The following is a 14,785-nucleotide window of genomic DNA, read 5'->3' on the forward strand; positions in this document are numbered from 1 at the left end:
TCCGCCTCTTCCTTTCCTCTTCCCGCCCCTCCCCCCCCCCCACCCTCACATCAGTCTGAAGAAGTCTTGACCCGAAACGTCGCCTATTTCCTTCGCTCCACAGATGCTGCCTCACCCGCTGAGTTTCTCCAGCATTTTTGTCTACCTTCGATTTTCCAGCATCTGCAGTTCCTTCTTAAACTTTATACTTTATTGTCACATGTGTTAAGTCGCAGCGATATTCTTTGTTTTGCATACCCAAGGTATGCAAAGAGTTGCCATGTAAAGGGCGCTGACAATTTTACAAAGTATCCCACGCTGGGTCTACCTTTGTTCCACATCCCTTCCATTAACTCCATCTACACTCCATGCTGCCTCAGCAAGGCCAGCAGCCTAATCAAGGACCAGTCTCCCCTCGAACACTCCCTCTTCTCCCCTCTCCCCTCAAGAAAGAAGTACACAAGTATGAAAACACATACCTTCAGATTCGTTTTTTAGTTTTTAGTTTTAGAGATACAGCGCCGAAACAGGCCCTTCGGCCCACCGGGCCCGCGCTGACCAGCAATCCCCGCACACTAACACCATCCTACACCTGCTAGGGACAATTTTTACATTTACCAAGCCAATTAACCTACAAACCTGTACAAACCTTTGGAGTGTGGGAGGAAACCGAAGATCTCGGAGAAAACCCACGCAGGTCACGGGGAGAATGTACAAATTCCATACAGACAGCACCCGTAGTCAGGGTCAAACCCGGGTCTCCGGCGCTGTATTCGCTGTAAGGCAGCAACTCTGCCGCTGCGCCACCGTGACCACAGCTTTAGTTTAGTTTAGTTTCATTTTGTTTCTAGTTTCGTTTATTGTCACGTGTACTGAGGTACAGTGAAAGATTATCTGAAAAGTACAGATTCAGGGACAGTTTCTCCCCAGCTGTTATCAGGCAACTGAACCATCCTCTCACCAACTAGAGAACAGTCCTGACTTCCCATCTACCTCATTGGAGACCCCCCTATCGCTAATCGGACTTTACTGAACTTTATCCTTTGCTGGACATTATTCCCTTTATCCTGCACCTGTACACAGTGGACAGATTGATTGTAATCATGTACAGTCTTTCCGCTGACTGGATAGCACTCAACAAAAAGCTTTTCACTGTACCTCAGTACACGTGACAATAAACTAAATGAAACTATTATTTGCTTCTTCCTAAGGTGTTTGTGCTACTGATCTAGGATGAATACTCAGACATTCAGGAGCGGCACGGTGGTGCAGCGATAGAGTTGCTGCCTTACAACACCATAGATCCAGGTTCGATCCTGACTCCGGGTGCTGTCTGAACGGAATTTGTGCATTCCCACCGTGACCTGCGTGGGTTTTCTCTGGGTGCTCCAGATTCCTCCCACAACCCCAAAGAAGTACAGGTTTGTAGGTCTGAAGAAGGGGTTTGGGCCGAAACGTTGCCTATTTCCTTCGCTCATTAGATGCTGCTGCACACACTGAGTTTCTCCAGCAGTTTTGTCTACCTCAGGTTTGTAGGTTAATTGGCATGGTACAATTGTAAATTGTCCCTTGTGTGTGTGATGGTGTTAGTGTGCGTGGATCGCGAGTTAGCAAGGTCTCGGTGGGCCGAAGGGCCTACCTCCATGCTGCATCTCTATACTAACCTAAACTTTGCAACCATGTAAAGCATACGCCTGCTACAAGAGCATATCAAGAGTGTCAGAGGCTCCAGTGCCCATGGGCCATAGTATTTAAATCAATATGCATTATTTCTAACATGTTGAAGAGGTCTCCTCAGTGCCCCAGTGGAAGTATCTTTCATTCAATGATCCCAACAAATGGAGGGAGAATCCGAGCAGGATTTATCCCAGCTTGGTAATACAAGTGCTCTGCTCATCACCACAAGAAATTGCAGAAATCAGTCTGAAGAGAGGTCCCAACCTGAAACTTCACCTCTCCATGTTCTCCACAGATGCAGCCTCACCCAATGAGTTACTCCAGCACTTTGTGTCTTTTCTTTTTAGAAATTGCAGAGACTTGTGAATGCAGCCCAGTCCATCGCAGAAACCAGCCATCCCATCCCAACGGCTCCATTTGCTCATCAAGCTGCTCAGGGAAAGCTGCCCACACATTCAAGGAGCACTTACACCCTGGTCATTCTCTCTTCTCCCCTCTCATGTCAGGCAGTAGATCCAGAGATGCTGCCTGACCCGCTGAGTTACTCCAGCACTTGGTGTGTTTTTTTTCTTCTGTAAACCAGCATCTGCAGTTCCTTGGGAATAATTGCCCGTGACCTCTGTAAGTCTGAGTTGCTCCACGGTAGTGCAGCACAGTTTCCAGCTCAAAGCAGGTCCCAATAACCCTCACCCCTGTACACTGATCTATAGTAGTCATCGATAACTTAACAACTCCATTTGAAAACGCTCCATCTTGTTCTCAAACCCCTATCTGGCCTTGTCCCTCCCTTCCTCTGCAATCTCTGACTTTGGGTGCTGTCTTTGTGGAGCTTGCATGTGCTCCCAGTGACTGCGTGGGTCTCCTGTGGATGCTCCGGTTTCATCTACCATAGAACAAACACAGGAAGGTGGGACCAGTGTAGATGAGGCATATTGATCGACGTGGGCAAGTTGGGGTATTAGGCCTGTTTCCATGCTGTATGACTCTATGGAAAGGAATGGTTGATGTTTACTTTATTGTCACGTGTACCGAGGTGCAGTGAAAAGTTTTTGTTGCGTGCCAACCAGTCACCGGAAAGACAATACATGATTTCAATCGAGCCATTTACAGTGTATAGGTACATGATAAGGGAATAACGTTTAGTGCAAGGTAAAGCCAGTAAAGTCCGATCAAGGATAGACCAAGGATCATCAAAGAGCTAGATAGTAGTTCAGCACTGCTCTCTGGTTGTGGAAGGATGGTTCAGTTGCCTGATAACAGCTGGGAAATAGCTGTCCCTGAATCTGGAGGTTTGCGTTTTCACACTTTTGTACCTTTTGCCCGATGGGAGAAGGGAGAAGAGGGAGTGGCCAGACTGCGACTGGTCCTTGATTATGCTGCTGGCCTTGTCGAGGCAGCGTGAGGTGTAAATTGAGTCGATGGAAGGGAGGTTGGTTTGTGTGATGGTCTGGGCTGCGTCCACAATTCGCTGCAATTTCTTGCGGTCCTGGATGAAGCTGTACCCAAACCAAGCTGTGATGCATCACGATAAAATGCTTGCTACGTTTCATAGAGACATTCTCTGTTTCAAGCCTGTAACATCAATGTCCTTTTAACGCTACTCCTCCAAAGCACCTCGGGATATTCTGAGTGCATTGGAGATGACTCAAAAGTAGAAGTTTGTTGAAACTAAAATTTTGGCAGGTTGGAGTTTTCCTGGCACGGCCCTTTGTTTTAAAAGCCTGCCTGGTATTTGTCGATTTAATAGCTTATTCCAGCTGCTTTGTATGTGGCTTTACTGAGGCTGAAATCAGGATTCAAGTCAAGTCAAGTTTTATTCGTTGCTTGCACATAAAGTGCAGTGAAATGAATTAATCAGCAGACAAAGGCAGCAGCTTATGTTGGGGAAAGTACATGCTGTGGTTTTCGTTTAGAGATATAGCATGGAAACAGACCCTCAGGCCCACAGTGTCCACACCATTCACTCTAGATCTATGCAGAAACCAGGAACTGCAGATGCTAGTTCACACAAAAGGACACAAAGTGCTGGAGTAACTCAGCATCTCTGGCGAACATGGATCTCATGAACCATCACAGTGTATGCGGGCTGGAGAGCATGGAATAAGGAACATTCATCATCAGTGAAAAAGGGTCCCCACCCGAAACGTCACCTATCCATGCTCTCCAGAGCTTCTGCCTCCCCACTGAGTTACTTCAACATTGTGTCCTTTCACACTAGTTCTATGCTACCCACTTCCTCATCCACTCATAAGTTCATGTGAAAGGAGCTGAGTTAGGCCATTTGGCCCATCATGTCTATTCTGCCATTCAATCACGGCTGATCTATCTTTCCCTCTCGACACCATTCTCCTGCCTTCTCCCCATAACCCCCGACACCTTCACTCCCAACACACTGGGGGCAATTTACAGAAGACAATTCACCTACAAACCCACATGGGAGGAAACTGGAGCACCTGGAGGAAACCCACACGGTCACAGAGAGAACGTGCAAACTCTACACAGACAGCACTCGAGATCAGGATCGAACCCGGGTCTCTGGCGCTGTGAGGCAGCAGCTCTATCAGCTGAGCCGCCATTTTGTTCCCCCTCTTCCATTCTTAAGGCAAACAATTATTTTAAAGGCAATGTCCCACACTGCTGAGAACTAATCTTCCAGAGGGAAACAAATTTCTATAATGCGATCACACCGTGAATAGACAACAATTCTGCATTGAAAATTAGTTACTGAAGCTTGCTTAGGCTGGAGGTAAAAATCTGTAGGGGAATGATAAATATGTTTTTATGTAAGTGTGAAGAAAATGAATAATACAATTACAGATTGCTCGTGGCGATCCTTCCAGCCAGGATCTAACTGCACATATGTTTAAAGAGTGGGTAAGAACAGATGGAAGATAGAATATGTTCACATCCTGCAGTTTGGTATAACTTACAGGAGTTCTGAAATAAAACGCTGTCACGACTACCACAGTGTATCACTAGGGCATGAGTTGTGCCAAACTCAGTTTGGTTTATTGTCATGTGTACTAAGGTACAGTGAAAAGCTTTTGTTGCGCGCTATCCAGTCAGCGGAAAGACAATATATGATTACAATCGAACATTTTACTGCGTAAAAGATACATGGTAAGGGAATGACGTTTAGTGCAAGGTAAAGCCAGCAAAGTCCGATCAAGGATAGTCCAAGGGTCACCAAGGAGGTAGCTAGTTCAACTTTCAACCTATGCATAGACTACAAAGTGCTGGAGTAACTCAGTGGGTCAGGCAGCATCCCTGGAGGCCATAGACAACCGACCCTTCTTCACACTGGCTGAATGACAGATATCTGGAATGCTGTCTGTTCTGCTGAGTTTTTTCCAGCATTTTCCAGCACTAGGGCGAGACTGTGATGCAGCAGTAGAGGTGCTGCTTTACACCACCAGAGACCTGGGTTCGATCCTGACCACAGGTGCTGTCTGCATGGAGTTTGCACGTTCTCCCCGTGGCCTGCTAGGGTTTTCTCGGAGATCTCTGGTTTCCTCCTGCACTCCAAAAGACGTACAGGTTTGTAAGTTAATTGGCTTTGGTATAATTGTAAATTGTTCCCAGTGTAGTCATAGAGTCATAGAGTGATACAGTGTGGAAACAGGTCCATCAGCCCAACTTTCCCACACTGGCCAAAATGCCCCAGATACACTAGTCCCACCTGCCTGCACTTGGTCCATATCCCCCCAAACCTGTCTAATCCATGTACCTGTCTAACTGTTTTTTAATGTTGGGATAGACCCTGCCTCAACTACCTCCTCTGGAAGCTTGTTCCATACACCCACCCACTGTGTGAAAAGGTTGCCCCTCAGATTCCTATTAAATCTTTTCCCCTTCACCTTGAACCTATGTCCTCTGGCCCTCGATTCCCCTACTCCGGGCAAACGGGTGCCAAAGACACTGTGCATCTACCTCTATACCTTTCATTATTCTGTACATTTCAATGAGGTCAACCTCCTAAACTCCAGCGAGTACAGGCCCAGTTCTGTACTGAAGAAAGGTCTCGACCCGAAACATCTCCCATTCCTTCTATCCGGAGATGCTGCCTGTTCCACTGTTATTGCAGCATTTTGTGTCTATCTTCAGTGTAAACCAGCATCTGCAGTTCCTTCCTACACATATTAGGACCCAGATCTGTGGGATTCAACCCATACAGTTAACGAATTGAGCAGGATAATGGAAACCATATGGAGCAACCCAGCGGGTTAGGCAGTGTAAGGTCATGCGGTATGGCAGCAGAATCTCACGTTCTCCACAGATGCTGCCTGACCCACTGAGTTACTCCAGCAACTCCTGCAGTTACGTGTTTCGATACGATACGATAGAACTTTATTTATCCCAGGAGGGAAATTGATCTGCCTACAGTCATAAAAACACAAAATGCACAAAAAACAAAATACATGAAATTAAAGTAACGAGTGGTAAGGATGGGTGATGTGCAAAGATTGGGGAGTGGGAGTCAGTCTCAGTCTACCCCATGACAGAAGGGGGAGGAGTTGTACAGTTTGATAGCCACAGGGAAGAAGGATCTCCTGTGGCGTTCTGTGCTGCATCTTGGTGGAACCAGTCTGTTGCAGAATGTGCTCCTCAGGTTGACCAGTGTGTCATGGAGGGGGTGAGCTGTATTGTCCAAGATGCTCTGCAGTTTGAGGAGCATCCTCCCCTCCAAGACCAACCTCCCATGGAGCCAACTCCAACTCCGCCCCCAGGATGGAGCCAGACTTCCTGATGAGTTTGTTGATCGTGGTCTTCGCCCTGCTGCCCCACCACACGGCAGCGAAGAAGGTGGCGCTGGTACCACCGATTGGTAGAACATCTGCAGCATCTCACTGCAGACATTGAAGGAACGGAGCCTTCTCATAAAAGTACAGCTGGCTCTGTCCCTTCTTGTACAGGGCCTCCGCGTTCCTGGACCAGTCCAGTTTACTGTCCAGGTACAAAGGTGTTTGTACTCCCTGGTAAACTGCACATCCACACCATTGATGGAGACAGTGGTGTTCCTCTCCTCCTAAAGTACCCAACTAACTCCTGGTGATTCAGCCCACACCATTCACCAAAGTCGTTGACTACACCTCTATATTCAGCTTCCCTCCCCTCACTGATGTAGCCCACAATTCTGTTCCAGGGGAGCCATAACATCGTTTTAGTTTAGTCGGTGGTGCAGCGGTAGAGTTGCTGCCTTAGAGTGCCAGAAACCCGGGTTTGTTCCAGACTACGGGTGCTGTCTCTACAGAATTTGTACGTTCTCCCAGTGACCTGCGTAGGTTCTCTCCGAGATCTTCGGTTTCCTCCCACACTCCAAAGACGTACAGGTTTGTAAATTAATTGTCTTGGTATAATTGTAATAATAATGTAAAATTGTCCCGTGTGTGTGTGTGTGTAGGGTGGTGTTAATGTGCGGGGATCGCTGGTCGGTGCGGACCCAGTGGGCCGAAGGGCCTGTTTCCGCGCTGTATCTCAAAAACTAAACTAAACTTGACTCCTCACCTTTTCCTAGGAAGTATTTGAAGTACCATCTGGTGTGGTATTCCGGGTTCTCCAGATGCACGTCAGTCCGGTGCCAGGTTCCCGGAGTGCAGTCGCTATTCTGGGAAAACAGGAACATTCGTTAATGGTATCACTTCATGGTTATGTCTTTCCTTTGACTGTGAACATCAAGAGACGGTTAAAGCAAGAAGGCATCCCTATATAAACGTGAAGCCAATCCCAACCCAAAGTTAGCATCCAAATGGAAGAGGTCATTCCACGAGCTCTAATCAATCACCAAAAGTCTGTAGCCTCCTTGCGAGTGGAGCACCAAGGCAAATTCCTTGTACATACTTGGCCAATAAATTTATTCATTAATTCATTCGAAAGGCAAATGGGACATCAGCCTTTAGGTCAAGGTTTCAAGGTCAGCTTATTGTCACGTGTAGACATTAGACAATAGACAATAGACAATAGGTGCAGGAGTAGAGGCCATTTGGCCCTTCGAGCCAGCACCGCCATTCAATGTGATCATGGCTGATCATCCCCAATCAGTACCCCGTTCCTGCCTTCTCCCCATATCCCCTGACTCTGCTATTTTTAAGAGCCCTATCTAGTTCTCTCTTGAAAGCATCCAGAGAACCTGCCTCCACGGCCCTCTGCGGCAGAGAATTCCACAGACTCACAACTCTCTGTGAGAAAAAGTGTTTCCTCGTCTCCGTTCTAAATGGCTTACTACTTATTCTTAAACGGTGGCCCCTGGTTCTGGACTCCCCAACATCGGGAACATGTTTCCTGCCTCTAGCGTGTCCAAGCCCTTAATAAGGTTTCAATACGATTCCCTCTCATCTTTCTAAACTCCAGAGTGTACAAGCCCAGCTGCTCCATTCTCTCAGCATATGACAGTCCCGCTATCCCGGGAATTAACCTTGTAAACCTTGTGTACCAATTAAGCTACAGTGAAACTTGAATTACCATACAGCCATACGAAAAACAAAAGCAACAAGACACACAACTACATGAAAGTTAACATAAACATTCACCACAGCGGGATTCCCCACATTCCTCACTGTGATGGAAGGTAATAAAGCCCAATCTTCTTCCTCTTTATTGCAAAGTTGGAATTCCAGAGTCACGGAAACACGGAAAGTTGGAATTCCAGAGTCACGGAATACCGCTCAGAAACAGGCCCAACAGCCCAACGTGCCCATGCTGATCAAGATGACCCATCTACAGTAGTCCATAATCTTTGGTCCCACCTGCCCGCGTTTGGCCCATATTCCTCTAAGCCTTTCCTGTTCATATCATTTAAGCGCTGTTATAGTACCTGCCTCAACTACCTCCTCTGGCAGCTTGTTCCATTTACCCACCCCCCCTCTCTAAAAAAGGTTGCCCCATTTGGTTCCAGCTAAATCTTTCCCTTCTCACCTTAAACCTGGCTCTTAATTCCCCCACCCTGGGTAAATGACTCATGTTTTGCTTGGGTAGCTTACAACCCAGGAGTATAAATAGTGGTTTCTCTCATTTCAAGTAACTGCTGCATTCCCTTCCCCCCACCCCTCTCTCCACACTCGTCCACCCTAGACATCCTACCACTGTTCGCATCCTTGTATCCCTCTTGTTATCGCATCTTCCCCAGCCAACAATGGGACGTTATGGGCTCTACCCTCCGTGAGGTCACACGTCTTTGGAGTGTGGGAGGAAACCGGAGCACCCAGAGAAAACCCACGCAGGTCACAGAGAGAACATGTAAACTCTGTTCACCCTACTCCCATCCGGGAGGCGCTACAGGTCACTCCGTTGCCGGACCAGCAGGTTCAGGAACAGCTTCTTCCCTGCGGCTGTTACACAACAACTCTGCACCTTGGTGATTGCCAGTCACCCCCCACCCCCCCCACCACAGTCAGGATCGAACCCGGGTCGCCGTGAGGCAGCAACTCTGCCGCTCTGCCACCATTTAAGATGGCGTTCAGGAGGAATTTATTTTCATAGACAACGGTGGGTCCATGGATAGGCTCAACGCTAGTGAGATCAGTCACCAAATGAGCGCAGGACTAAATCAGACAATTATTTTGGATTGATTGATTGAAGGATTATACCTTTAATAATCCTTTACAGGAAATTACAGTGCCACGACAGCTTCAAGACAGACATAACACCACACATTTCCTCAAATAGCTTCCATACTTAACAAGTTAAAATACAAGTTAAAATACAATGAGTGAAAAAAAAGTGCAGTTATTTGTGCGCATTATATAACCTTATAGCAGCTGGTATACAAGACTTCCTATGTCTCTCAGTTTTGCACATTGGTGCAATCAGTCTCTGACTGAAGATGCTGCTCTTGATCACCTTCAGGGCATGGAGTGGGTGAGTGGGGTTGGTCATTATTGAACCCAGTTTGTTCAGAGTTCTGGCCTCTGCCACGGATACGGGGCAATCAAGGTTTATGGAGATCTAACGGGAGTATGGGGCTGAAGCTAAGATCACATCAGCCAGTGATGTGGGTCCCTTGCAAAGTAAACTGGATGAAAACACCATTCCTATCCTAAAGGACATGTGAGAAACAAGTGAAGTTGTGTAATTTGAAGCCAGTGTATTTTAATTAACTGCAGCAGTGTGTTTTGAGGGTAACATTATTAATCCAAACCTCTGCATTATGAACATGTCCTCACCTAGGTGTGATGGTGTTAGACAGCACGGAAACAGGCCCTTCGGCCCAATGCATAGAAGGTAGTTGTTAGTGCAATGAGATCAGATTGAGGACTGCGATACTAGCAACACCCTCCACACATGTTACACGTTACACACATTCATAGACTCATGGAGTCATACGGCAGGGAAACAGGCCCTTCGGCCCATCTTGCCCACACTGGCCAACATGAACCAACAACAATAGTCCCACCTGCCCACGTTTGGCCCTTATCACTCCAAACCTGTCCTATCCATGTACCTATCTAAGGTAGACAACATTGCTGGAGAAACTCAGCGGGTGCGGCAGCATCTCTGAAGCGAAGGAACTAGGCAATGTTTCGTGCCGAAACGTTGCCTATTTCCTTCGCTCCATAGATGCTGCCGCACCCGCTGAGTTTCTCCAGCAATTTTGTCTACCTTCGATTTTCCAGCATCTGCAGTTCCTTCTTGAACATGTACCTATCTAATTGTTTCTTAAATGTTGCAATAGTCCCAGCCTCAACTACCTCCTCTGGCAGCTTGTTCCATACACCCACCACCCTTTGTGTGAAAAAATGACCCCTCAGATTACTATTAAATCTTTTCCTTTTCACCTTAAGGGTTGCCGTCACTTGTCTCACACCTCCTTACAGTGACTTGAGGATACCTTGTAGACATAATACATCCTGGGTTACCAGTGTTACACCTGTACAAGTGAATTAGCCACAGCCTCTGTCTACACAATCACTTCCAGTGTTCAGAGTGTAGACAGCGTCCGTTGTAAGGATATATCACCAGCGACCAAAGACAGATTTCTCCCCATCTAACTCCCACCCACTGCCTCGCGTAACCTCTCTCTCCCAGTAGTCATAATCATAGATTCATGCGGCACGGAAACAGGCCCTCCGGCCCATCTTGTCCATGTTGACCAAGATGCCCCATCGAAGCTAGTCCCACCTGCCCGAGTTTTCCCGGTGACCACGTGGGTTTTCTCCAGGTGCTCTGGTTTCCTCCCACACTCCAAAGATGAACAGGCTTGTAGGACAATTGGCTTCTGTAAAAATTGTAAATTGTCCCAAGAGTGTGGGATAGTGTTAGTGCAAAGGACATTTATTGTCACATACACCACTTCTGGTGTAGTGAAATTTGAGTTGCCATTTGCAGCACACCAATAAAAGTAAGACACCACATTAAAAAAGAATTGAACATAAAACATAAAAACATCCCCCCACAATGGTTCCCACTGTGAGGGAAGGCAACAAAGTCCAGTCCTCTTCCTCTTGTTCACCCCTTGGTCGGGGCCTATTGAGGCCTCTGCAGTCGCCACAACGGCGGCCCGATGTTCAGGCCGGATGATGGGGCTTCGGCGTCGGGAGAACCCTCTTCAGCGGCTTGGAGCGTCTGGAACGGCCGCTTGCTGCCAGAAACCGCGGCTCCCGAAGTCCACAGGCCGCGCTGGTCGGAGCTCCGATACAGGATGATCGCTGGTCGGCGTGGACTCGGTGAGCTGAAGGGCCCGTTTCCACACTGTAAAGTCTAAAGTAAAGTCAAAAGCTGACAGTCTGAAGAAGGGTCTCGACCCGAAACGTCACCCATTCCTTCTCTCCAGAGCTGCTGCATGTCCTGGTTCTGGTTGATTACTGCGCAAACACCTCATCAGTGATTATCTCGCGCTGGGTTACTCCAGCATTCTGTGTCTATCTTGAAGTGAATGGAGAATTGGCCATAAGGGAGCAATTGGAGGATATTTTCACAGCTAAGTTAATTTGAATGGTTGGAACTGTTCTCTCTGTGCATGCATTTTGTTGTCATTTCACATTAATAGAGAATTAATAATTGCAATCTTTTGAACATCATTCATATTTTTAAACAGATCCCAAGTGAACCTCAAATGTCAAGTCATTCAGACACATTCAATAATACTGGCAGAAAACACCATCGGAAAATGTTGACATCAGATGGCATCTGTAGGATGAAAAACAAGGTTCATGTAGAACAGAGAACAGTACAGCACAGGAATAGGCCCTTCGGCCCACAATGTCCATGCCTAACACAATGCGTTAGACCACGTTAATCTCCTCTGTCTACACATAATCCGTATGCCTCCATTCCTGTGGGCATCCCCATGTGCTTATTCCAAAGTCTCTTAAACTCCACTATTGTATCTGCCTCCATCATCACCTTTGGCTGTGTGTTCCCAGTACCCGCCATCTATATGTAAAAAAACCTGCCCCGCACCTCTCCTTTAAACCACTTGGAGTTTGGGGTTGGTGGTAATTGTGTCAGTTTAGTTTAGTTTAGAGATAGAGTGTGAAAACAGGCCCTTCGGCCCACCGGCTCCGCACCGACCAGCGATCCCCGCGCACTAACACTATCCTACACACACTAGGGACAATTTTACACTTATACCAAGCCAATTAACCTACAAACCTGCACGTCTTTAGAGTGTGGGAGGAAGCCGAAGATCTGGGAGAAATCCCTCGCCGGTCACGGGGAGAACGCACAAACTCCGTACAGACAGCACCCGTAGTCAGGATCGAACCCGGGTCCCTGGCGCTGTGAGGCAGCAACTCTACCGCTGCGCCACCATGCTGCCCTGCTAGTGCACAACTTAAAGGGCAGATGGGCCTTGAGGTGGGGCTTCACCGGCTGTTAGAGCCATCGTGTGAGGGTGGCCAGGTGTCCCTGCACTGAGACAGTGTCAATGTGGCTCTGGATCAGTCAGACTACTGGGATCCAGTCACCCAGCAGTGGCCTGAGCCTGGACCATGCTGGTAGAGTTGCTGCCTTACAGCGCCAGAGACCCGGGTTCCATCCCGGCTACAGGTGCTGTCTGTATGGAGTTTGTATGTTCTCCCCGTGACTGTGTGGGTTTTCTGCGGGTGCTTAGATTTCCTCCCACACTCATAATTGGCTACGGGAAAATTGTCTCTAATGTGTAGGATAGTGCTGGTGTAAGGGGCGATCGCTGGTCGGCGCGGACTCGGTGGGCCAAAGGGCCTGTATCCGTGCTGTATGTCTAAAGTCTAATGAGTGACTGCTTGGTTGACGGGCAAGCGACCCTGGTGCAGAGGAAGAAGGCCATCAGGGTATCGTGCAGGGCTCCTTTAGAAGCCGGTGTGCATGGACCTGTGGTGGGTACTGGGATCAAACCAAGCTGCCCTTCTGAAGGCCACGTGGTTACTCTGGAACGAGACACAAAATGCTGGAGTAACTCAGCGGGTCAGGCAGCATCTCTGGAAAACATGGATAGGCGACGTTTCGATTGGATACATGTCACATCTCATGTCCATTCTAGATTGCTGCAAAGACCTTTACATCCAATGACACTCTTTGGAGTGTAGCCACAATGTGGACTTTAGAGATACAGCGTGGAAACAGAGCCTTCGGCCCACCGAGTCCGCGCCGAACAGTGATCCCCGCACATTAACACCATCCTACACACACTAGGGACAATTTACAATTTTACCAAGACAATTAACCTACAAACCTGTGCATCTTTGGAGTGTGGGAGGAAACCGGAGCACCCGGAGAAAACCCACCGACTTGTGTGGACTTGTGCTCCATCTCATGGCTGCACCATGTGAGACAGATGTGAACAGCTACTTGGGTTCCAGCAGCACTGCTTCTCCAACCATGCTGCACAGACTGACGTCGTTTAGTTTAGAGATACGGCATGGGAACTGGCACTTCGGCCCACCGAGCCCGCGCCGAACATCGATCACCCGTTCACACTAGTTCTATGGCATCACGCTTTCTCGTCTTCTGAGGGCAATTTACAGAGGGCCAATTAACTCACAAACCCGCACGTCTTTGGGAACACCCGGAGGAAAGCCTCGCGGTCACAGGGAGAACGTGCAAACTCCGCATAGACAGCACCTGTGGTCAGGATTGAACCCGGGTCTCTGGCGCCATGAGGCAGCAACTCTACTATTACACGGACCAAATGACCAAATAAAAGCATGTGCTTTAAAGTGCTTAAAAGCTCAGTAGGACTGTCAACGTATGCTTTTTAAACAATACAATCTGTGCATTTACATAGCACAACACGTCCTTTATGGTGGCACGGTGGCGCAGCGGTAGAGTTGCTGCCTTACAGCGCCAGAGACCCGGGTTCCATCCTGACTACGGGTGCTGTCTGTACGGAGTTTGTACGTTCTCCCTGTGACCTGCGTGGGTTTTCTCTGGGTGCTCCAGTTTCCTCCCACGTCCCAAAAAATGTGCGGGTTTGTAGGTTAATTGGCTTCTGTAAATTGCTCTTAGTGTGTGGGGAGTGGATGAGAAAGTGGGATAACATAGAACTACTGTGAAGGGGTGATGGATGGTACGCCTGGACTCGCTGAAGCGCCTGTTTCCAAGCTGTGTCATTAAACTAAACTAAACTAAAGATACAAATCATCGCACAACATAGCTCAGTGTTTAAGAAGGAACTGCAGATGCTGGAAAATCGAAGGTACACAGAAATGCTGGAGAAACTCAGCGGGTGCAGCAGCATCTATGGAGCGAAGGAAATAGGGAACGTTTCGGGCCGAAACCCTTCCGGAAGGAAATACCCAACGTTTCGGGCCGAAACCCTTCCGGGTTTCGGCCCGAAACGTTGCCTATTTCCTTCGCTCCATAGATGCTGCTGCACCCGCTGAGTTTCTCCAGCATTTTTGTGTACGCACAACACAAGCTCAATGCTTTCAAAAGGTAAAACAGTTTTTTGTAAGGCTGCATAAAATGACAGCCAGAGTGGAGATGATTGGGGTCCTTTGTCAATTAAATCTGCCGTCTGCCCTGTTCGAAGTGGCGGAGGTGAATTGAATGCACACAATGTATCTGTGATGACCTTCCACTAACTACCGTACTCTGGTGCCATTTCCCTGCTTTCACCAGCAGCAGTTTCTGTCGTATGCATCCTCCACATGGAACATCGAACAGCACAGCACAGGAACAGGCCCTTCGGCCCACAACGTCTGTGCCAAACATG

General features: G+C 48.0%; 1 protein-coding gene across 4 annotated transcripts in view; it reads right to left on the reverse strand.

Annotated features, from left to right (window-relative positions):
* garnl3 (GTPase activating Rap/RanGAP domain like 3) overlaps positions 1 to 14,785 on the reverse strand; it is a 347,312-nt gene that overhangs the window by 146,784 nt on the left and 185,743 nt on the right. For 3 of the 4 annotated variants that reach the window (XM_033049272.1, XM_033049274.1, XM_033049271.1), the window contains exon 4: positions 7,162 to 7,261. In XM_033049272.1, the coding sequence (XP_032905163.1) occupies positions 7,162 to 7,261 (100 nt within the window). The remainder of the gene's footprint in view (positions 1 to 7,161; positions 7,262 to 14,785) is intronic. The other variant, XM_033049275.1, reaches the window with a different exon arrangement.

The sequence above is a fragment of the Amblyraja radiata genome, chromosome 32 (genome assembly GCF_010909765.2).
Source record: "Amblyraja radiata isolate CabotCenter1 chromosome 32, sAmbRad1.1.pri, whole genome shotgun sequence".
Classification (NCBI taxonomy): Eukaryota; Metazoa; Chordata; class Chondrichthyes; order Rajiformes; family Rajidae; genus Amblyraja; species Amblyraja radiata.